This window comes from Siniperca chuatsi, linkage group LG3, assembly GCF_020085105.1.
Source record: "Siniperca chuatsi isolate FFG_IHB_CAS linkage group LG3, ASM2008510v1, whole genome shotgun sequence".
Lineage (NCBI taxonomy): Eukaryota > Metazoa > Chordata > Actinopteri > Centrarchiformes > Sinipercidae > Siniperca > Siniperca chuatsi.
The window spans coordinates 2,523,604-2,546,954 of NC_058044.1; the positions used below are offsets into that span (position 1 = coordinate 2,523,604).

The 23,351-nt window shown below is 39.8% G+C and overlaps 2 protein-coding genes across 5 annotated transcripts; one reads left to right on the plus strand and one right to left on the minus strand.

Annotated features, from left to right (window-relative positions):
* Positions 1 to 326: 326 nt before the first annotated feature.
* LOC122873112 (nuclear factor 7, brain-like) lies at positions 327 to 15,999 on the minus strand. 2 transcript variants are annotated; one of them, XM_044189453.1, is made up of 2 exons: positions 15,693 to 15,999; positions 327 to 1,798 (listed from the first exon to the last, which is right to left on the minus strand). In XM_044189453.1, exons 1-2 carry the CDS (start codon positions 15,982 to 15,984, stop codon positions 453 to 455), a joined length of 1,638 nt encoding a protein of 545 aa, XP_044045388.1. In that variant the 5' UTR covers positions 15,985 to 15,999; the 3' UTR covers positions 327 to 452. The 2 variants fall into 2 exon arrangements, with proteins under 2 accessions (XP_044045388.1, XP_044045389.1); XM_044189454.1 differs by having other exon boundaries at positions 328 to 1,801; positions 15,696 to 15,993.
* LOC122873111 (E3 ubiquitin-protein ligase TRIM39-like) lies at positions 3,694 to 21,888 on the plus strand. 3 transcript variants are annotated; one of them, XM_044189451.1, is made up of 2 exons: positions 3,694 to 3,795; positions 19,900 to 21,888. In XM_044189451.1, the coding sequence occupies exon 2, from the start codon at positions 19,912 to 19,914 to the stop codon at positions 21,547 to 21,549; it is 1,638 nt and encodes a 545-aa protein (XP_044045386.1). In that variant the 5' UTR covers positions 3,694 to 3,795; positions 19,900 to 19,911; the 3' UTR covers positions 21,550 to 21,888. The 3 variants fall into 3 exon arrangements, with proteins under 3 accessions (XP_044045386.1, XP_044045385.1, XP_044045387.1); XM_044189450.1 differs by lacking the exon at positions 3,694 to 3,795 and adding an exon at positions 18,344 to 18,603 and having other exon boundaries at positions 19,903 to 21,888; XM_044189452.1 differs by lacking the exon at positions 3,694 to 3,795 and adding an exon at positions 19,519 to 19,523 and having other exon boundaries at positions 19,903 to 21,888.
* The last annotated feature ends 1,463 nt before the right edge of the window (positions 21,889 to 23,351 follow it).

Here is a 23,351-nt window from a genome sequence, read left to right on the forward strand (position 1 = left end):
GTAGTGCATATACATATTAAATGCTTTTTTCAAGACAACATATAGCAAGTGCAGCTGAATTTAACAATAAATAAATCAAATAGTGCAAACATACAGTATGTGGTCATTTATGTACATTTACCATTTTATTAATTAATACAAAAGCTGTTTCACTAATACAAAGATGAACCTTGGAGTTAGTTTTCTCTTCATGAAGCTAATATACTGCTGTTCTGGGTAGTTAAATTTGAGCAACCATCATTTAAAAAATAGATAAAACGATGATTATTTTCTTAGCACTTAAAAACAAACAAATGTCCCCAAGTCCCATATTGTTGTATCTTACAAACAGAGTTATTGATTATTATCGATCATTTGTCATGAGTGGAACTAGAATAAGAAGATGATGTAATCTAGGAGATTATGATAAATGTGACTGTGAATCAAATTCTGGATGAATCTGAATGATCTGTCTACTCAGGAGAGAGGACCAGTGGGGGAGAATTTTTGCCACCATCATTCAGACCTGGGTTGAAGTATGGGAAGAGTTTCTCAGTGAAGGAGCAGCCAGTAAAGCAGTAGATAAGAGCTGCAGCTTCTACGTCATAAAAGGAGACCAGACCCTCCTCATAATCCACAAACACCCCCACCTTCTGAGGCTGAGACTTCAGAGAGAGACGGACTGGAGGGTCAGCAAGAGCTTCATACTCATTTCCATTTCTCAACCATATCGCCCAGTAACCATCCTCAGGGCTCAGTGTGATTAGTCCCTTCCTGTTGATCGACTCTCTGCACACTCCAAAATCCCATTCAGTCTTTCCTTTAACCTGAACCTCAAAGTAAAATCTGCCTGAAGAGAAACTCTGCTTTCCTAAAACACAGAGACTGGTAGAAAATCTCTCTGGGTTGTCTGGAAGATTCTTCTTCACTTCACCATGATTCACTTGTTTCCCATCATCAGACAGGATGAGTTCAGGATTTGCTGCATCAGGATCAAGAGTCACATCCACTGCATACTGCTGGACCCTCTTCAGCTCTGCTTCAAGCAGCTTCTTCATCTGTTTACTGAGTGTCTCCTCCAGCTGAGCCACAGCTCTCACCACAGACCCCTCATATGATGGTGGATGGATGCTGACCTCTGTCCAGTCCTTGGTGGGTGGTGGGTGGTGGGTGTTTAGGGACTGGACACTCTGGAGAAGATGGAGGTGGTCTTCAGAGCGTGAGAGCTGCTCCACCTCAGTCCTTCTCTTCATCAGCTCAGAGATTTCCTGTTCCAGCTCTTTGATGAAAGCTTCGGCCTGTTTCTCTGTTGTTTTCTGCTTCTCTTTGATCGTGTGGATGAGATTGGCCTGACCTTTCTCAACAGACTCCTTCAGAGAAGTGAAGACCTGAACACCTTCTGCGATCTCTCTGTCTGCATCTTCCTTACCGAGGTCAGCCGAGCGTTTGGTCTCCTGAATCTTCAGTCGTCTCTTCTGGATCATCTGCTGAATTTCAGCCTCTGTCTTCCCCAGCTCGGCCTTCTTTCCTTCATATCCTTCCTTCAGAGGAACAACATCATGTGTCTTGTGGTCTAAAACAGGGCAGAGCATGCAGACACATGTCTGGTCGGTCTTACAGAACAGCTCCAGAGGTTTATCGTGCTTCGTACACGTCCTGCCTTCCAGGTTCTCCACAGGGTTGATCAGCTGATGTCTTTTCAGGCCTGACACTGTCAGATGAGTCTCCAGGTGAGTCTCACAGTAGGAGACCAGACACACCAGGCAGGACTTCAAGGCCTTCAGTTTGTTTCCAGTGCAGACGTCACAGGGAACTTCTCCTGGTTTGGCAACTTGTGTCTCTGAGCTGCTGCTGCTGGCTTCCTGTTGAGCTGACTGTCTGAACTGAGCAGCCATCTCGGAGATGAAAGTGTTGACGTGCAGCTCAGGTCTTCTGGTAAAAGCCTCCTTACACATCGGACACCAGTACTGGTCGTTAGTATCCCAGTGTTCATTGATGCAGTTTTTGCAGAAGTTGTGTCCACATGATGTGCTGACAGGATCAGTGAACACATCCAGACAGATGGGGCACAGAAACTGATCTTCAGATAGCAGACAGCTGACGGCAGCCATATCTACACATTGAGAAGAAAAGTGAAGGAGTTGACAAAAACAACAACAACAAAAAACTTTTATGCATAAAAGTTTTATTAATTCTACTGTATAATTATAAAAAAAGTAATTTAGGATTATTTATATAGTCATATTAAACATAACTGGTATGTCTATTCGACAAGTGTCAGTATAAAAAGAAAGCAACATCCTGTCTGAGCAGAGTTGAAGATTTGTGTTAATGCTGGTTGTTGAAACTGTAAATATGCTGCTGTGTTGAAAAAGACCTGAAGACTTAATCAGAATCAGAATCAGAAATACTTTATTGATCCCAGAGGGGAAACTCTTTCGTTACAGCTGCTCACTATCATGTCAGTGCACACTTGAGAATAGAAGGAATAGAAGTACTAAGCAAATCAAAATATAATACACTATAATACAGGTAAGATAGATTAATTACAAAGTGGTTATGAGTAAAAAAGCTAAAATAAGTATAAGTACCCAAGTGGATTTAGAGGTTGATAAGTATGTACGGTATAATACAATGTAATAATATAAGTAATAAGTAATAGTGCAAAAATGAGTACTGTCAAGTTAAGTGTAGATTATTAATATGATTATGAGACGGTGGATATTGCACAGCAGTAATAGAAGTGTGAATAAATATCAATAAATAGGGAATATTAAACTGAAAACAATTTACTTACTTAATTGTCCTTGTCTCGACTGCAGCTCCGCTGTTGCTCTAACAAACTTTCTGTTTCCTTTTGAGGTTTGTGACGTTGTAAAAGGTTTAACTATATTCCAGTCAAGGGTTGGTATGTATGACATACAGATTTATAAAGAATAAATTATTTGATTTAGGAAGAAAAGTGGAGATTGTATCAGTTTATATGTATGGCAGTGGGTTCTCCTGAGCATGAAGGATGACTTGTTAATGGCAGGATTTGGATGTCGATATGTACCTATGGTAGTACCTTAAACTGGTATTTAGCCAATCAGAGCTTTGTAGGTGGGATTAAGAATGGGGACGTTATCTTTCTGTGCCAGAGCCAGAAAAATAGCTACATCCATGAAAAACTGAAATAAGCAAATTTCTTTGGTTGTCATTGAAAATGTTGCAGTTGCAGAGAAGTTGTCCTTCCCTTTGAAGAGGTAATATTATCATCTGTGTGATTAGCAGTTGTGTTTGCACACACAGATTAGCATCAGGGCAACGGGAGAATTGGCTTATAAAGCACCTCCAGGTATACTTCCCCAGATGCTGTCTAACTCCCTGCAGGGTGAGTCACTGTGATCCTTGGGCCAAAAATATGTCACTAAAATAATTTACAAACCTGAGGGAGGCAACAAAACTTCAGCAACGGAGCTGTAGAAAGAGGAGGAGTAACAATGAAAAGGGCAGGAAAAGACTGTTGTTTTCTCTGAAATTAGGCTCTCAGGCAGCCCTTCCTCTCCAGATATGTACAACCCACAACTACACTACAACCAACATGCTAAACCAGTCAGATCTTTTTAGTTTTGGGTTAAGGCCAATGAGGTTTAAGGTGTGCCGGACCCTCCAAAGGAGGCGGGATTAGTATGAACCTGACAGGAAACTGAAAGTTTGTTAGAGCCACACTAGAGCTGACATCGAGATGAGTCTCTCTGTTCCTCTCTAAAAGAAAATTCAAGACTACATCACTTCGCTACTTTCTTCACAACATAGCAGAGTCTCTGACAAACACCTGATAATGTTTACTGTTACATTAAAAAGTGAAATGATGTCTGCCACAATTGGGAGCTTCCTGTATATTTTTTACGTGTTCTTTCATTTGGTTAAATATGGGACACAGCAAATAATTAGCTATAATTAGTTTAAAAGCCCATCATTGTGAAGACTTTCTTCGCTTTTTAATGTTGGTATGTGTCCTCTGTCAAGTAGCTGAGAGAAACTGGAACATCCTTCCCCTTTTTCAACAACCAGCATTAACACTAAAGTCAGCAGTTCTAAGACAGAAACTGCATGATTCAGTTAATGTTAAAATACACAGTTTCTTAGAAACATGTTCAAATAAGGGCATGGTGCCACTCTGAGGGTTTGGCCACGGTCAGACGTCCTTCTGACTGTATTCACTGCGACAGCACCTTGCACTGAGAAGGAAACAGAGTCAACAGCACCTTAAAGACGTTTTTCTCCACCGAAGCAGGTAAAAAATTTCACTTCTAGCACTGAAGGAATTCTGTCACTCCCTGAACGTTAGTCAGAGAGAGTCAGAGTAGTAGATACTCTGGGTACCAAGTTTCTCAGTTATCTGCCCACGAACACTGAAACATGGCAACGTGGAAACAAAGGTTTTGACGTTTGAGCAGCCTGTTAGTCAAAAGTATCTTTCAAAGTTACAGTCCATCTAGTACAAGATCCCTCTGAGTATTTCCCCGGACAGTGTTTCTGAGCTGAGTGTGGTGGAGGGATACTAACACAAAAAAGGAATTACAAACGGGATGGGCGGATCGATACTGACAAGCTACTCATTAGGTATCGATTCTTTTTAAAAAATATCAATAATGAAATTATATACGGCCTGTTTAAGAAGATTAAGAAATCTTTAAGAAATGTGCATGTTTGATGTTTTTGGTATTTTAATTTACAAATTTTTGTCTGAAAGCAGATCCTGATCTTACCTGAGCTGTTTATGCCCATTGATGTGCGCATGCGCCAGCCCGCATGCTGCCTGTTGCCGTAGCTCCGTCTCGTCATCTTACTTTTTCCAACTTTTAACTTTCCTTTTTTCTTCCAAACTTGAGTAACTTGTGTGTAAGTGTAATTTAAACTACGCTCTTTGCGAAAATTTGTTTATCTTATACTTATACCGACAGGATACTTTCTGACCTGTTTTATAGTGTTTATTTTTTTCTAGTACTTTCTCCTGTGTGCACTGACGTGAAGGCGAGCTGCTGTGACAAAGAGTTTCCCTTCGGGGATCAATAAAGTATTTCTGATTCTGATTCTGATTTATTTGATTGTTTTTTATGTATTTTATCATTCACTGTGATTTATTTCTCCCTCAGTGAAACACTTTGTACTTTGTTTTGATAAGTTTCTTTATAAATAAAGTTTTATTATTTAACAGATTATCAATAAAGTACATGTGACAATTCATGAACATACCCTAACCAAGATGTTCTTTGTGCCTAAACCTAACCAAACCTTAACCACAGTGGTGTAATATCAGAAAACGGCTTTATTTGTGAAACAGTTGAATTATTGAATCTCAACTAAAAAGCTGTTGAAATGTTACAAACTATCTGTAGGACTAGGACAGACTATCCAAATACAGTCTCACTGATTTTCGTCCCCTATCTCTTCCACTGGAAGAGCTTAAGGAAAGGATAATAAACAGGTTACTCTATAAACACCTGCCAAAGTAGGTGAAACCAGAAAGAAGAAAACCATTATTTCATAATTCATATTGCATGAATTATTATTTGAATGTAAAAGAATTTAACAATTGTTGTGGAGCACAACATTCATAACATTACATAATTGTGTAATTTTAGTTAGAATGTGTTGACAATGAAATATATTTAAAAGCTTAATGCACACTTTGAATTTAGACCTAATATTTAAAAGTGGCAGTGTCAAAATCCAAAACTGACACCTACTGGCCATTTCACACTGCGCACATTATTGATGGCACCAGTTTACAATACCAAACCAATTTCAAAAACTGTTGTATTTCTCACACAAAAACACGGGAAAATAAGGTCCAGGTTGAAAAATACCAAAGTTTCCCTTTAAGCAAGCGATACATTTACATGTGAGATTACACGATCAATGTCAGTATTAAAAAGAATATCTTTCCAGTATTGACAATGATCAAATTAATATTCAATGCAATGCTCTGTATTGGAGTGTTAACAACATTTCAATAACTTATTTTTTGTTTTCAATTTGAATTTACTTGCAATATTGTGTAAAACAATATATTAACACTGAGTGACTGCCTCAGAAATATCAAGGTAGGGGTTTGTAAAAATAAATAATAATAATTCAGTTTAGTTCTGGTTAGTTATTAAACCACCATAATATCTACATTAGTCCACTGTCAATATTGGGCAGAAACAGTAAATAAAATACTGACATGTATAGGACTCCAGTAAATCTTCTCAGGTGTCCCAAAGCGTGTTTTATGCTGTCAAACTAACGTTACCTGTTAGTGGCTGAGTTTTCTAACTGACTGTAAGAGAAAAGAACATACACACCGCGGGTACTGTCAAGTTTTCTGTTTTGTTTTTTAAAAAAGCCTCACCTTTCCATCAGACTGTGGGCGTCAGTTTCGCCAATCAATTTATGGCTTTTAAAGCTTTTATTACTTCATTACACTGTGGGCACTCCTCACTGTTTCTAAAAAAATATTATATAAAAATATTCTTTGGCTATTCCAGTGAAGTAATGTGAATCAAGGTATTTATTACATTGACTGTTAAATCTGCTGATGTCCAGAGAACGTGAGAGCTGGAAAACATTGCCGACTTTTTCCAAACGACTTGTTTCAGCGTTACTTAATGAAATCCATAGCACCTACGAAGTACTTTGTAAAAGTCTAAATGTGAATGTAGAACCCAATTACTGCATTTAATGTGAAAGATTTCATTTACTGTGAACACCTGCAGACGACATACTTTCCACATACTATACCTGTTTTTAATCCTCTGTACGATGTTTTGTTTCTGTGTGCAGATGGCTGGCCTGTGCTGGATGGCAGTGATGCTGGCCTTCTTCCTGTCCGCAGAAAACAGTCTGGCTACTGTGGACCAGAACAGGCTCGCTACGATTGTGAATGGCATCTTACGACAGTGAGTCGACTTCTGCTTCATTCACTGAAAGAATATTGCCTTGAGAGAAAGACTAGCTATACAACAACCTCTGTCTTCACACTTCACACACATTATCTTTGTTAAAAGGATGAAGTGCTCTTATTGTACAAGTCAGTACAGTAGTAATAAACTTTCTGTCGATGGACTAATTGATTAATCGACTAACTGTTGCGGATCTAGCTGACTGCATCCAAATGCCTTTACATTTCACCCCTGTGCTAGCATTGTGCTTTGTGCTGCTCGTCTCAATAAGACATGATGATAAAATTCTTTTTATAAATGTGATCCTATGCTTAGCATAAAGTAAGCCATCCCATGATTTTAAATACCTGACATTTTGTTTGTCTATTTAATAGGTATCGAGTACCTCAAATGTTCAGCCTGGCTGTAAACATCCCAGACGACCAGAACCAGAACCTTAACCAAATTCTTCAGCAGGTCTTTAACAGTGATCCTGGTAATGATGTGAAGAATAAGATCAACAATGACGAGGTGTACGTCGGCAACAGGGTGGTTGCAGCTAAAGTTCTGAAATGGCCCACTAGAGCAGATCATGCAGAGTCACGCGTTGTGGACTACTTAGGCTACTTGTTTAACCGCCGGAATGAGAACGATTTGTTGCTTTTCTATGTGTATGCCTCCCCATGTGTTGAAAAATGCTCAAGCGACACACATCGTGAGAGCATTCTCCAAAGGATAAATCCCATCCGTCAATGGCCGAATTATGCTGTTGTGTTTTCTACAATATTCAGACCCAACATTGGTCCAGGCAATACTGACCAACAACGGATTGGAGCCCTTCAGCGGCTCGGCACTGTAGTCGGTCTGGAGAACATATTCCGTTGTGACAGAAGAAATAATTGGATGCAGTGCACCAGCTGCTCCATTAATGGAGGGGTTGCACATTATTGTGTTTCCGATTCGCCTGCTTCCAGCAGCAACCTGCCCCCCACTTCAGGTTGAGGGCAGCGGGCTCAGTTACACTGGCAGAAGGTAGAAAAGTTCCTGGGACTGCTGTGATTCAGGTCGTATAGGTCTGCAGGGACGTGAAGAGTACACTGGCTATGGTGGGTCAAGCCGCTGCTGCATTGCCCTCAAACATTATTTGAACTATTACTGCTGCTACTTTTATTTTAATATTAGAAATCATAATATTGTTGTTATAGAACAAAAGCATCAGTTGATTGGGCAACAACAGAAGACAAGATCACTATTTCACACAGGGCCGTGTAGGTTTGGATTTTGTTTTCCCTTAATAATAACAACCTTCATTTAAAAACTGCATTTTGTGTTTACTTCTGTTATCTCTGACTAATATTTAAATTTAAAAAATAAGAAATCGGGAAGCAGGCAAACACTTTTTCACACCACTATAATACTCGTCCCTGTACATTTATTAGAACTTGTGCTTGAATGCACAGCAGTCCCATGAACCCACTGTGACTGAGATAAAGAAATTCCTTACGCTTAAAATGCCCTTTTTTCATTTCATACTACAAGATTGTTATTTTCATTTAATAACTTCCATCATAGCGTCCGGTCACACCAGAAAGTGGCACAGCTAAATCCATTTGCATGTCGTCACGACACAGGTGGTGCCGGAAGCTAGGTGACGTAGTGACTACTTGTGCTTTCAGTCGCTAACTGGACATTAGTTAACACAGTTCATTTAAACAAACATATTTGTACCATCCACTCATGTCTCATGACTTACTACAAACCATGAAACTAGAGCCTGACCGAAATGGGATTTTTGAGACCAATACAGATACCGATTTTAGAGGAGAAATATTCACCTGTTACCGATATGGCGTCCGATGAAAATACAAATATGTGGATTGTGCACCGATATAATTATGCAAAGCTACTCAGAAGGCTGCTTTCTTAAACAAATAACTTTATTAAAGAATATTTAAGTTAAATATTCTTTAACATGTTAAATAATTTAACATATACATTGTCAACCAATTATAGAAATTTTACCACAAGCATATTTGTCTGCATTATATATCGGAAAAAAACTGGTTTCATATCGACGCATATCGGACAACATATAGCCGATACTGATACGATACCGATATGACTGTGCAGAGCTCAACAATAAGGATTGCTCGATTACGGTGTCCTTGTTCTGATTCATTTATTTAAATAAAGATTTAGATAAAGAATAAAGAAGTCATTGTTGTTATTTGATAACCGCTAATAAGTAAAACTATTTGATAGATATCTTCCTCCTTTTTGGACTCCACGTTCTCCGTCCCCTGAAAGGTCAACACTCTCAAAATGGCTTGCAATTGATCTACGATGCAAAAATGCGTGCCAGAATCCATCAAAGTTTAAATGTATGTTTTGTTAATTAACCTCTGTATTTACAGAACTCATGTCAGTCTATACTTCTGTAAAGCATTAGCAAGTCCTCTTATTTTCTGCTCTTTCTGATTAAAGCTTGGCTCAGCATCCATCCGGTCTGTTTGTGTGTCAGTCCTTTGGGAACCCTTGCATAACAGTACTATTATGTGTTACACAGTTTGCATTATGTAGGCAAACAGTAAAAGGTATTTTGTTGTTTATCTGAGCATTTCCTTCCTCTGTGTCTGTCTATGGAGAAATTGAATTGATAAGTTTTCACTTATCCAGTGAAATATCTCAACAAGTAGAGGATGGTTTGGCACAATATATACTTTGAAGAGATTATCTTTGATTATCTCCTCACTTCTCCTTTGGCACCACCATGAGGTTTGAAGTTTGAAGTTGACATTTGTAGTTTATTGGATGGACTGCCGTGACATTTTGGAAAGATGTTTATTGAAGTCTGGTGATCCTCTTACATTTTTCTTCAGTGCCAGTCAACATTTCACTGTCCAGTACTTGTGGTTTTGACCAAATACCTGCAAAACGGATGATATTCCGATCAGCCTCAGCTGATGTTTGTAGTACTTGTGTGTTTAATATGTGTTTAGAAGCTAATATTAGCATGCTAACACGCTAAACTAAGAAGGTGACCATAGTAAATACTATACCTGCTAAACATCAGTGTGTTAACATTAGGTCAAAGCCCTGCTGGGCCTAATAACAGTCTTACAGAACTGCTAACATGGCTGTAGAGTCTAGTCAGAACAGTAGATACAGACACAACACTCTGGACTTTAGTAATGCTACATAACTTTTTAACGCACAATATATATACCTTGTATTTAGAGTACATGGAGATATTAAAACTCACCTGGATGAAAACGTGAATGCTTTTAGTCCTATTTAAAACAGGGGGTAGTGGTGCACTTCAGCCGAAATGAGTATTACAACAACAAACACTTGTTGATCCTGGCAAAAAAAAATGTTTTGAGAAAAGGTAATTTCACAACGCACAGATTCACAATGAGACAAAACTGTTTTAGAACAGAAAAACTGCAGTGGTGTTAACTGGCCCGTCTTAGACTCAAGCCGGCTGATGGCATCGCCTGCAACTCAGCTTGTCAAGTCACCCTTGGCTGGTTTTAGAACGTGAGGCACGTCACCTGTTTCAACAGCCAATCAGCTCGCAGCAAAGTCAGCTAGTCAAGTCAATAGAGTTTTGGACGGAGGACAGAGAGGAGCACCTCAGCCATGTCTGTATGACACAAGCCTTAAAATGTACTCAGATAAGATCAACAAACAAACTGCCCTTTGTCACATTGCACAACAGCAATGTATGACCCTCGTTTTGTTATGTTTTCGCCGTTTCATCAATACTAGAAATCCAACTGTAGCAAATAAGTGTCATGATCCTCATTTATGTCTTAAGATGCTACAAATTTTATCCAGCTACAAAAAAAAAGCCTGAAAAGCCGGCAGTTAGAACGGAAGTACATAGTCGTTGCTATGTAGACGATACACCGTCTCGTTTAGTCGCATTGGTGTAAACTGGCAGAACATTGCAGACCGGAACATTGCAAGTAGCTGCAAGTTTCAACTCGTCTCGTTGCGAATATTTGTTCTGAACTGGCTTCAAGATTTCAGACCTGATTGATCTGGTCACACCTGTGGTTACTGGTGGTAACAGCAAGTCCTGTGAATCAATTTTGTGTTTGTGTCCATGCATGTGTGTGTTGCAAGGTTTATAAAAAAACAACAACAACATTCTATTACCTGTTCTACTGATGATGCAACAAAGGACAGAAAATGATTCCCAGGTCAAAGGCATTCTCAGGAAATGACATCATACTCACATTCTGTTGGAACATTAGCTTTGAGAATTGAGATCACCACTCTGGAAGAAAAGTACAATTACTTAAAGAACTCAAGCTTACGTAAGACGGCATTAAAGTGCAACCTACAGGACAAAAATTAGTGAGCTCTCCCATCTCTATCCAAAGCGAAAAAGACTTGCAAGCCACTGAGCAGAGGTCCTCTGCAAAGAAATTTGTGACCTCAAAAACCAGCACCATGGATATGGTTGGACCTCTACTCGAAGCTTTGGAGAGGGAGAACAGGGACTTATTTAGTCAGAAAGAACAACTTCAAATGAGCTCCAAAGAGAATAACGCCACCTTCAAAGATGTGTCCGAAAAGGACGAGGCTGAGAGCGCAGAGAAAGTCTCTGTGACACAGCAAGAGGTTGAAATTCAGGAGCCCGATTATGTCTGTACCCAAGAGAAGCTCAAGACTTCTGAGGGGGACAACGTCCTCCAACAAGAAACATGTGACTTGGAAGAGAAGCTCCAAACACAAGGTTCAAACTGTCTGGATATGCTTGGACCTATACTAGAAGCTTTGGAGAGGGAGAACAGGGTCTTGATAAGTCAGACAGAAAAACTTCAAATGAGCTGCAAAGAGAATGACTTGACCTCAAAAGATGTGTCAGAAAAGGACGAGGCTGAGAGCGCAGAGAAAGTCTCTGTGATGCATCAAGAGGATCAAATTCAGGAGCCCGATTTATTGCTACAAAAAGAAAATGATGTCTGTGTCCAGGAGGACCTCAAGACTTCTGAGGGGGACAACGTCGTCCAACAAGAAACATGGGACTTGGAAGAGAAGCTTCAAACAGAGGAATCAGACTGTCCGAATACACTTGGATCTAAACTCAAAGCTTTGGAGAGGGAGAACAGGGTATTGAGCAAGGAGGTGGAGCAGATTAAAATGAGTTTTGAGCGTATGGCTGAAAAGTACATGGCAGAGAAGAGAGAAAAAAAGGCCCTGCAAAATATAAATCAGGAGCTCAACATCAAGCTCCAAAATGAAAAGGATTTGCATTTACAGCAGCAGCTGAAGGCCTCTGAGAGGGAGAAGGTCCTCCGCCAAGAAATAGATGACCTTCGAGAGACACTCCAAAAAGAGCATGATGAGGATAGTAAACTCCAAGCCTGGGAGAAGGAGAAGAAGGCCTACCTTCAAGACATACAAGACATGAAACTGTGCTACGAAGGAAAAACCTTGAGATTCAATGATATGTTTGAGAAGTTAAAGGCAGAAAAAGCTGATAAGGAGGCCATTAAGGATGAACAGTTCAAAAAAATTCAGGCGCTCAACATTAAGGTTAGACAGCAACAGGATTTCTGCATCCAGCAGAAGCTGAGGACCTCTGAGAGGGAGAACATGCTTTCCCTGAAGCTGAAGAAGCTGGAGGAAAAGATCTCCTGTTATGAGAAAGGGGCTCGCCCAAAGCTCACTGTCAGGTTCAACACAGAGGATGAGAACATCATTGATGAGCAGCCCAAGCCCAAGAACCCTAAAGGGTGGAAGAAAGTTGCGTATAACCTCAAACCAGGGCACTGGAGGAAAAAGTAGAAGAGTTTTCACTTCTGCTTTTTCCTCCAATGCCACGGTAAGTAATAGTTGGTTAGTAATAGTTCGGCATTTTGGAAATTACACTTATTTGCTTTCTGGTAAAAAAGTCAATAAAAATATTTGTATTTTAATTTCTGATATTCTGAATTCTGAATTTTCTTATCATTTACTGTCACAAGTGCTGACACGTTGTACTCAGGTCAGAGACTTGTGTAACTGCTTGTGTAGAGATGCTTTAATTATATACTATTACTTACAGTTACTGCGTTGACATTCTTTCATTTACTTTGTGATATAGAGCAACAGTGATCTACTCACATACCTATAGAACTGGAGTTACGTCCAATAACTTATAACGTTATTTCACCCCGTCTCTCATAACTGAATAGGAGAGTACTGCAGTGCAGATGCTGTGTTTACACTCATTCATTCATAGAGAGCGGGGCATGTGGTGAGCAGAAGGTTTGCAGTTTCTTTCTTCATCCTGCGTAATGTTGTCTTTAATGCCTTTACTATCTCTACCGGCATTAGAAACTTGTAGGAGAGACACAAGCAGCCTATGCTGACCAATCACAGTTCTTGCGGTCCACATGTGGTATCTCCGCAGCCACCATAGCCCCCACTTGTAGGTACATTTTTGAGGAGGCGCACGTCAGCTACAGCGTAGGCTACAGTAGCTACAGAGCCGTAGGAAGTATGAATGAAATTTTAGAGCCTGACCGATAAATCTGCTATTAGCTCATCACAGATATATCACTATCAGTGTATAGGTTGGCCAATAAGTAACAAGAAATTGCATTAGAGAAATGCCAAAGATATGCTTGAGTTAATTTAGAAACAGTGTTGCTATTACATAATTTGTCCACCAGAGAGCACTGACAAGTTTATTTTACACTGTAACTATTCAGTACATATCTTGGACATTTCAATTCACTTGAATTCAGTTTTATTTATATAGCGCCAATTCATAACAAAAGTTATCTCATTGCACATTTCCTATAGAGCAGGTCTAGACCGTACTCTTTATAATATTATTTACACAGACACAACAATTCCCACCATGAGCAAGCACTTGGCGACAGTGGCAAGGAAAAACTTCCTTTTAAGAGACATGGTTCCTTAATAACCAAATTTAAGGGATCATTTAGATTTTTTAGCTCTTAACGTTAACTAGTGATTACTTAGTTTACCAATTAGCCACAACAAAAGCTAATATCAACCTAAGATCACTGAAAACCTCAAAGCAGTCACATAAAAACATGCTAAACGCAAATGCAAATGCAGAGAAAAGCAAAAAGGACATTGTGATAACACACGAAACGAGATGGAAAATCGTTTCTTATTAGCTATAGGCTATGTACAATATATAATATAGGTATATAAGCACAAATAATGAATACAATATATGAAAAATATATGCAGTAGTGTTATATATGTGTGTAAATGTAATACATATGTCATATCTAATGAGGGCTGTCAAGTGATCTGTTTTCTCTGGCAGCCATATTGGAAATCCTCAGTTCCTGGCAACAGCAGCTGAGATTAGCTGTTTCTAATCTTGAGTTTTTGTCATTTTATCAGTATGGAATAAACGCAGTTGACCTTTTTGCTGGAATTACCTTAAAAGTGCCACTGTGTGGCAAAAAAGAACATCCAGCAGAAGCAGAGCAACATAATCATCCCATAAGAGTCGTGTTTCTGTCCACCTGATGAATCTAAGTCTCCACCAACTCCTGAGAAAAATATCTGGCTCTTTAGCTGCTAAATGTTCCACTTTATTCAGTTTATGACTGTGTCTGTCTGCTGTTTCCTGCTGAGTGTACAGTGGCTTTATCAGACAGAGACAGAGTGTTCACTTTACATAACAAAACACAATATTACCAATATAACCTGATCATTAACAATGAATTTGTTCTCTTAACTTTGATCACTTTCATGCAAAATTAAATAACTGATCTATTTAGTTCATTTGATAGGTGTGAGAATCAGAGGGGTGGAGTTTTTACCACCATCATTAGGACAAGGACCAAAGTACAGGTAGAGTTTCTCAGTGAAGGAGCAGCCAGTAAAGCAGTAGATAAGAGCTGCAGCATCTACGTCATAAAAGGAGACCAGACCCTCCTCATAATCCACAAACACCCCCACCTTCTGAGGCTGAGACTTCAGAGAGAGACAGACATCAGGACCACCAAATGCTTTGTACTCATTTCCATTTCTTAAATATACAGTCCAGTAACCATCCTCAGGGCTCAGTGGGATGTTCTCTTTTCTGTTGATCGACTCTCTGCACACTCCTAAAGTCCATTTAGTCTTCCCTTTAACCTGAACCTCAAAGTAAAATCTGCCTGAAGAGAAACTCTGCTTTCCTAAAACACAGATGAGAAAATCTCTCTGGGTTGTCTGGACGATTCTTCTTCACATCACCATGATTCACTTGTTTCCCATCATCAGACAGGATGAGTTCAGGATTTGCTGTATCAAGATCAAGAGTCACATCCACTGCATACTGCTGGACCCTCTTCAGCTCTGCTTCAAGCAGCTTCTTTATCTGTTTACTGAGTGTCTCCTCCAGCTGAGCCACAGCTCTCACCACAGTCTCCTCATATGATGGTGGAGGGACACTGACCTCTGTCCAGTCCTTGGTGGGTGGTTGGTGGTGGGTGTTTAGGGACTGGACACTCTGGAGTAGGTGGAGGTGGTCTTCAGAGCGTGAGAGCTGCTCCACCTCAGTCCTTCTCTTCATCAGCTCAGGGATTTCCTGTTCCAGCTCTTTGATGAAAGCTTCGGCCTGTTTCTCTGTTGTTTTCTGCTTCTCTGCGATAGTGTCAATGAGCTCGATCAGGCCTCTCTCAACAGACTCCTTCAGAGAAGTGAAAACCTGAACACTTTCTGCTATCTTTCTCTCTGCATCTTCCTCACTGATGTTGACTGACTGTTTGATCTCCTGAATCTTCAGTTGTCTCTTCTGAATCATCTGCTGAATTTCAAAGGGAACTTCTCCTGGTTTGGACACTTGTGTCTCTGAGCTGCTGCTGCTGGCTTCCTGTTGAGCTGACTGTCTGAACTGAGCAGCCATCTCAGAGAACAAAGTGTTGACGTGCAGCTCAGGTCTTGTGTTGAAAACCTTTTTACACATCGGACACAGGTACTGGTCGTTAGTATCCCAGTGTACGTTGATGCAGTTTTTGCAGAAGTTGTGTCCACATGATGTGCTGACAGGATCAGTGAACACATCCAGACAGATGGAGCACAGAAACTGATCTTCAGATAGCAGACAGCTGACGGCAGCCATATCTACACACTGAGAAGAAAAGTGAAGGAGTTGACAAAAACAACAAAAAACTTTTATGCATAAAAGTTTTATTAACTGTACTGTATAATTATATAAAATTAGTAATTTGGGATTATTTATATATGCTGGTTGTTGAAACTGTAAACATGTGGCTGTGTTGAAAAAGACCTGAAGACTTAATTTACTTACTTAATTGTCCTTGTCTCGACTGCAGCTCGGCTGTCGCTCTGACAAACTTTCTGTTTCCCGTCAGACCAATCAGACTTGAGGATGTACTCTTTAAAGTATTGTAAACAATCCTTCGGTCCCATTGTAACAAACACCATTAACACTTTCACAGCAGTGGAGAAATTATTAAGTTACAACAACAAATGGCACCTACAGACTCCCCTATGGTGTAATAGGAATATTAAATGTGGTTCTGAACCATTCACATCAGAACAGTGGTCAAAGCAGGGAATTAGGACTCTTGCTGACATATGGAATGATAACGGGATGCTCAGCCTTCAAAATATAGTTGCATCTTTTAATGTACCGGCATCTTCCTTTTTTTTGTTTTTGCAACTGCGTTCAGCCCTCAGAGCATATGGAGTCCCATGGGGATCAGCTCTCGAAACACATCCTGTTCACAGTTGGCTCTTTAATCCTTCTCAACAAAGGGTTGTGTCAGCTGTCTATCCTTACCTTCTTGAAGCTAAGCAAAAACAATTACCACTGCACACAATTTGGACAAGAGAGCTATCTGTAGACCAGATTGATTGGGAGGCAGTATGGAAAAATATTTTCTGTGCATCAAAAAATCCAAACCACCAATTTATTTATTTCAAATTTTGTCACAGATTGTACTGGACACCAAAGAAATGCTTCCTCATTAACTTATCTGCAAATCCCCACTGTAGTTTTTGTCCCTAACAACAAGAGGGAACATTCATGCATATGGTCTGGGAACGTGAGAAGGTTTATGAGTTTTGGGAAAAGATCTCCTCAATAATGTCTGATATGTTAGGAAGAGATACCAGTGCAACCAGTTGTGCTCCTTCTAAACGATGACTCCAATTTAGGTTTCACAGAGCTACAAAGAAAGATTTGGCTGGCAGGACTAACCTCTGCCAAAAAGATAATTGCACAAAGATGGCTCCCTCCCAATACTTTATCTGTGCGACACTGGCTATTTCAGTTTCATGATATAGTAATGTTAGAACTGTCGACGGCCAGAATAAATAAAGCGAGAGCCTCAACTCTTGAGGCTTGGGAATCTGTGGCAGATGAGTTGACAGAAAAGCTTCAAGATGGTAGAATCTAATTTTGTGATATGACTGGACTTTCAAACCTCTGATGATCTTTGTTATTTTACTTATTCTAAGTTTCTCATATTGCAGACTGTATCTGTTTTGTTTTATTATTGTTATTGGTTATTGTATGGTTATTTTGCTTTGATTGCAATTTTATGTCAAGGATCAATGGCTTGGGGCATGGGGACTGCTGGAGTGGGGGGGAGTGGGGGGTTCAGAGGGTCACCTCCTTGTTTATGTTTTATTCTGAAGAAAACTATGGACAACTGTATGTGACCCTATCTATACAATAATCAATAAAAATTTATCAAAAAAAACAAACTTTCTGTTTCCTTTTGAGGTTTGTGACATCGTAACAGGTTTAACTACATTCCAGTCAAGGGTTGGTATGTATGACATACAGATTTATAAAGAATAGATAATTAGATTTAGGAAGAAAAGTGGAGATTGTATCAGTTTATATGTATGGCAGTGGGTTCTCCTGAGCATGAAGGATGACTTGTTAATGGCAGGGTTTGGATGTCGATATGTACCTATGGTAGTACCTTAAACTGGTATTACCCTGTTGAGCCAATCAGAGCTTTGTAGGTGGGATTAAGAATGGGGACGTTATCTTTCTGTGCCAGAACCAGAAAAATAGCTACATCCATGAAAAACTGAAATAAGCAAATTTCTTTGGTTGTCATTGAAAATGTTGCAGTTGCAGAGAAGTTCTCCTTCCCTTTGAAGAGGTAATATTATCATCTGTGTGATTAGCAGTTGTGTTTGCACACACAGATTAGCATCAGGGCAACGGGAGAATTGGCTTATAAAGCACCTCCAGGTATACTTCCCCAGATGCTGTCTAACTCCCTGCAGGGTGAGTCACTGATCCTTGGGCCAAAAATATGTCACTAAAATAATTTACGAACCTGAGGGAGGCAACAAAACTTCAGCAACGGAGCTGTAGAAAGAGGAGGAGTAACAATGAAAAGGGCAGGAAAAGACTGTTGTTTTCCCTGAAATTAGGCTCTCAGGCAGCCCTTCCTCTCCAGATATGTACAACCCACAACTACACTACAACCAACAAGCTAAACCAGTCAGATCCTGTCTGCTGCTGTTTAGCTTTGAGGTTTAAGGTGTGCCTGACCCTCCAAAGGAGGTGGGATTAGTATGAACCTGACAGGAAAGGTTAAACAAAAATTCCTCAAATGAAACTGAAAGTTTGTTAGAGCCACACTAGAGCTGACGTTGAGATGAGTCTCTCTGTTCCTCTCTAAAAGAAAATTCAAGACTACATCACTTCGCTACTTTCTTCACAACATAGCAGAGTCTCTGACAAACACTGGTGAGTACAGCTGATAATGTTTACTGTTACATTAAAAAGTGAAATGATGTCTGCCACAATTGGGAGCTTCCTGTATATTTTTTATGTGTCCTTTCATTTGGTTAAATATGGGACACAGCAAATAATTAGCTATAATTAGTTTAAATGCCCATCATTGTGAAGACTTTCTTCGCTTTTTAATGTTGGTATGTGTCCTCTGTCAAGTAGCTGAGAGAAACTGGAACATCCTTCCCCTTTTTCAACAACCAGCATTAACACTAAAGTCAGCTGTTCTAAGACAGGAACTGCATGATTCAGTTAATGTTATTTTCCTTAAGGTTTTGTCACTCAAGCAATGCCATATAAAACCATAAGTCAATCAGATACACCAGTGTTTGTGTTCCTGTGCAAAATTCAGTCTAAACAACGGTTTACTGTGATAATACATCAGGCTGTGGGTTTGTCAGCTTGTTGGAGTTCTTGTTGTCCAATGCCAGCACAGTCACTGCATCTTTGTCTTTGTCACTACTACCACTGGACTTGTCAAGTTACTTTACTCCAGTCAAAAGGGAACTTTTTATTTACAGGTGCCACCTGCTATTATTAATGCATAGCAACATTTAAATGTCTAGTCCTCAAATTCAAGAAGAGCACCCTTTTTCAATTATAGTCAGGCCAATATGGTATACATACCAATATACTACTAACTGTGACACTGTTGGTGTTTACATTTTACAATGGCATTAACTGTAGTCAAAAACACACAACAAGTTGTCAAGGACCTGAAACCCAAACTTTAGGCTTTAGGATTTCAAATGGGACTTCCCTGTCTTGACTTTGGAGTAGTGTCTCAAGATTTGAGCCTTTCTGGTAAATTTCAAAACAGGAACTTAGTCCCAGGCCTTTCTCCCCAAACATTGCAGTCTGTCTGACAAACACTGGTGAGTACAGCTGAAATTTTTTACTGTTATATTAAAAAGTAAACCAAATAAGTAGCTATAATTAGTTAAAAAAAATGAATTGAGACAAATTTCAAAACAGGAACTTAGTCCCACCACTTTGAACAGTTAGCCTGGCTCAGTCTTTGTTTTCTTCTTAAATATTCCATCTGAGTAAGCTCCTTTAAATATGTGGCTGGTTGTTTTCTACTGGTGGCTGTTCATCTTCTCCTGCAAAGTCAGCTAATTTTCACAGCTGAGCTACAGTAGGTCCCCAAGTGTTCCAATTGTGTAAGAAAAAGAATGATCCTCGTCAAACATTTTATCAGAAAAAAACAAGTTATGTTTTAATTTTTTCACACTTTTTCACTTGTGTTCCCAGTGTGTAGATATGGCTGCTGCGAACTATCTGCGATCTGAAGATCAGTTTCTGTGCTCCATCTGTCTGGATGTGTTCACTGATCCTGTCACCATACCATGTGGACACAACTTCTGCAAAAACTGCATCAATGAACACTGGAATGTCAATGTCCTGTGGCAGTGTCCCATGTGTAAAAATGTTTTTACCACAAAACCTGAACTGCACATCAACACTTTCATCTCTGAGATGGTTGCTCAGTTCAGAGAGGAAGCTCAACAAAAAATCAACAAAAGCAGCAGCTCAGAGCAAAAAGATGCCAAACCTGGAGAAGTTCCCTGTGACGTCTGCACTGGAAACAAACAGAGGGCCCTGAAGTCCTGCCAGGTGTGTCTAACGTCCTATTGTGAGACTCACCTGGAGCCTCATCTGACAGTGTCAGGCCTGAAAAGACATCAGCTGATCGACCCTGTGGAGAACCTGGAAGACAGGATGTGTATGAAGCACGATAAACCTCTGGAGCTGTTCTGTAAGACCGACCAGACATGTGTCTGCATGCTCTGCCCTGTTTTAGACCACAAGACACATGACTTTGTTCCTCTGAAGGAAGAATATGAAGAGAAGAAGGCTCAGCTGGGGAAGACAGAGGGTGAACTTCAGCAGATGATCCAGAAGAGACAACTGAAGATTCAGGAGATCAAACGCTCGGTTAACCTTGGTAAGGAAAATGCAGACAGAGAGATCGCAGAAGGTGTTCAGGTCTTCACTTCTCTGATGAGGTCTGTTGAGAGATGCATGAACGAGCTCATTGAGATGATTGAAGAGAAGCAGAGATTTACAGAGAAACAGGCCGAAGCTTTCATCAAAGAGCTGGAACAGGAAATCTCTGAGCTGAAGAAGAGACACACTGAGGTGGAGCAGCTCTCACGCTCTGAAGACCACCTCCACCTCCTCCAAAGCTTCCCATCCCTGAAAGCTGCTCCAACAACCAAGGACTGGACAGAGGTCAGCATCCATCCACCATCACACGAGGGGACTGTAAGGAGAGCTGTGGCTCAGCTGGAGGAGACGATCAGTAAACAGATGAAGAAACTGATTGAGGCTGAACTGAAGAGATTCCAACGCTATGGCAAAAATGTGACTCTTGATCCTGATACAGCACATCCCAATCTCATCCTGTCTGCAGATGGGAAACAAGTGAATCACAGTGATGTAAAGAAGAATCTCCCAAACAACCCAGAGAGATTTTCTCACTGTATCTGTGTTTTAGGAAAGCAGAGTTTCTCTTCAGGCAGATTTTATTTTGAGGTTCAGGTTAAAGGGAAGACTAAATGGACTTTAGGAGTGTGCAGAGAGTCGATCAACAGAAAAGAGAACATCCCACTGAGCCCTGAGGATGGTTACTGGACTGTATATTTAAGAAATGGAAATGAGTACAAAGCATTTGGTGGTCCTGATGTCTGTCTCTCTCTGAAGTCTAAGCCTCAGAAGGTGGGGGTGTTTGTGGATTATGAGGAGGGTCTGGTCTCCTTTTATGACGTAGATGCTGCAGCTCTTATCTACTCCTTTACTGGCTGCTCCTTCACTGAGAAACTCTACCTGTACTTTGGTCCTTGTCCTAATGATGGTGGTAAAAACTCCACCCCTCTGATTCTCACACCTATCAAATGAACTAAATAGATCAGTTATTTAATTTTGCATGAAAGTGATCAGAGTTAAGAGAACAAATTCATTGTTAATGATCAGGAAATATTGCTAATATTGTGTTTTGTTATGTAAAGTGAACACTCTGTCTCTGTCTGATAAAGCCACTCAGCAGGAAACAGCAGACAGACACAGTCATAAACTGAATAAAGTGGAACATTTAGCAGCTAAAGAGCCAGATATTTTTCTCAGGAGTTGGTGGAGACTTAGATTCATCAGGTGGACAGAAACACGACTCTTATGGGATGATTATGTTGCTCTGCTTCTGCTGGATGTGTAAATAGGAAACTGTTTGTTAATACATCAGAAGTGTGTGTTCTTTTTTGCCACACAGTGGCACTTTTAAGGTAGTTCCAGCAAAAAGGTCAACTGTGTTTATTCCATACTGATAAAATGACAAAAACTCAAGATTAGAAACAGCTAATCTCAGCTGCTGTTGCCAGGAACTGAGGATTTCCAATATGGCTGCCAGAGAAAACAGATCACTTGACAGCCCTCATTAGATATGACATATGTATTACATTTACACACATATATAACACTACTGCATATATTTTTCATATATAGTATTCATTATTTGTGCTTATATACCTATATTATATATTGTACATAGCCTATAGCTAATAAGAAACGATTTCCATCTCGTTTCGTGTGTTATCATAATGTCCTTTTTGCTTTTCTCTGCATTTGCATTTGCGTTTAGCATTACTAATTAGCATGTTTTTATGTGTCTGCTTTGAGGTTTTCAGTGATGTTAGGTTGATGTTAGCTTTTGTTGTGGCTAATTGGTAAACTAAGTAATCACTAGTTAACGTTAAGAGCTAAAAAATCTAATTATAATGTATTTCCAACTATGTGGGGGTTTTTTTTTATCATATGGACATAATATAATTTAAGATTTTTTAAAATGATCCCTTAAATTTGGGTATTAAAGAACCATGTCTCTTAAAAGGAAGTTTTTCCTTGCCACTGTCGCCAAGTGCTTGCTCATGGTGGGAATTGTTGTGTCTGTGTAAATAATATTATAAAGAGTACGGTCTAGACCTGCTCTATAGGAAATGTGCAATGAGATAACTTTTGTTATGAATTGGTGCTATATAAATAAAACTGAATTAAATTGAATTGAAATGTCCAAGATATGTACTGAATAGTTACAGTGTAAAATAAACTTGTCAGTGCTCTCTGGTGGACAAATTATGTAATAGCAACACTGTTTCTAAATTAACTCAAGCATATCTTTGGCATTTCTCTAATGCAATTTCTTGTTACTTATTGGCCAACCTATACACTGATAGTGATATATCTGTGATGAGCTAATAGCAGATTTATCGGTCAGGCTCTAAAATTTCATTCATACTTCCTACGGCTCTGTAGCTACTGTAGCCTACTGTAGCCTACGCTGTAGCTGACGTGCGCCTCCTCAAAAATGTACCTACAAGTGGGGGCTATGGTGGCTGCGGAGATACCACATGTGGACCGCAAGAACTGCGATTGGTCAGCATAGGCTGCTTGTGTCTCTCCTACAAGTTTCTAATGCCGGTAGAGATAGTAAAGGCATTAAAGACAACATTACGCAGGATGAAGAAAGAAACTGCAAACCTTCTGCTCACCACATGCCCCGCTCTCTATGAATGAATGAGTGTAAACACAGCATCTGCACTGCAGTACTCTCCTATTCAGTTATGAGAGACGGGGTGAAATAACGTTATAAGTTATTGGACGTAACTCCAGTTCTATAGGTATGTGAGTAGATCACTGTTGCTCTATAT

Coding starts and splice junctions, on each gene's coding strand:
- LOC122873112 (XM_044189453.1), bottom strand. CDS start 15,984: ATGGCTGCCGTCAGCTGTCTGCTATCTGAAGATCAGTTTCTGTGCTCC. Junction 1,799..15,692: donor GACACAAGTGTCCAAACCAG/GAGAAGTTCCCT, acceptor TTGCCAAACCAG/GAGAAGTTCCCTGTGACGTC.
- LOC122873111 (XM_044189451.1), top strand. CDS start 19,912: ATGGCTGCTGCGAACTATCTGCGATCTGAAGATCAGTTTCTGTGCTCC.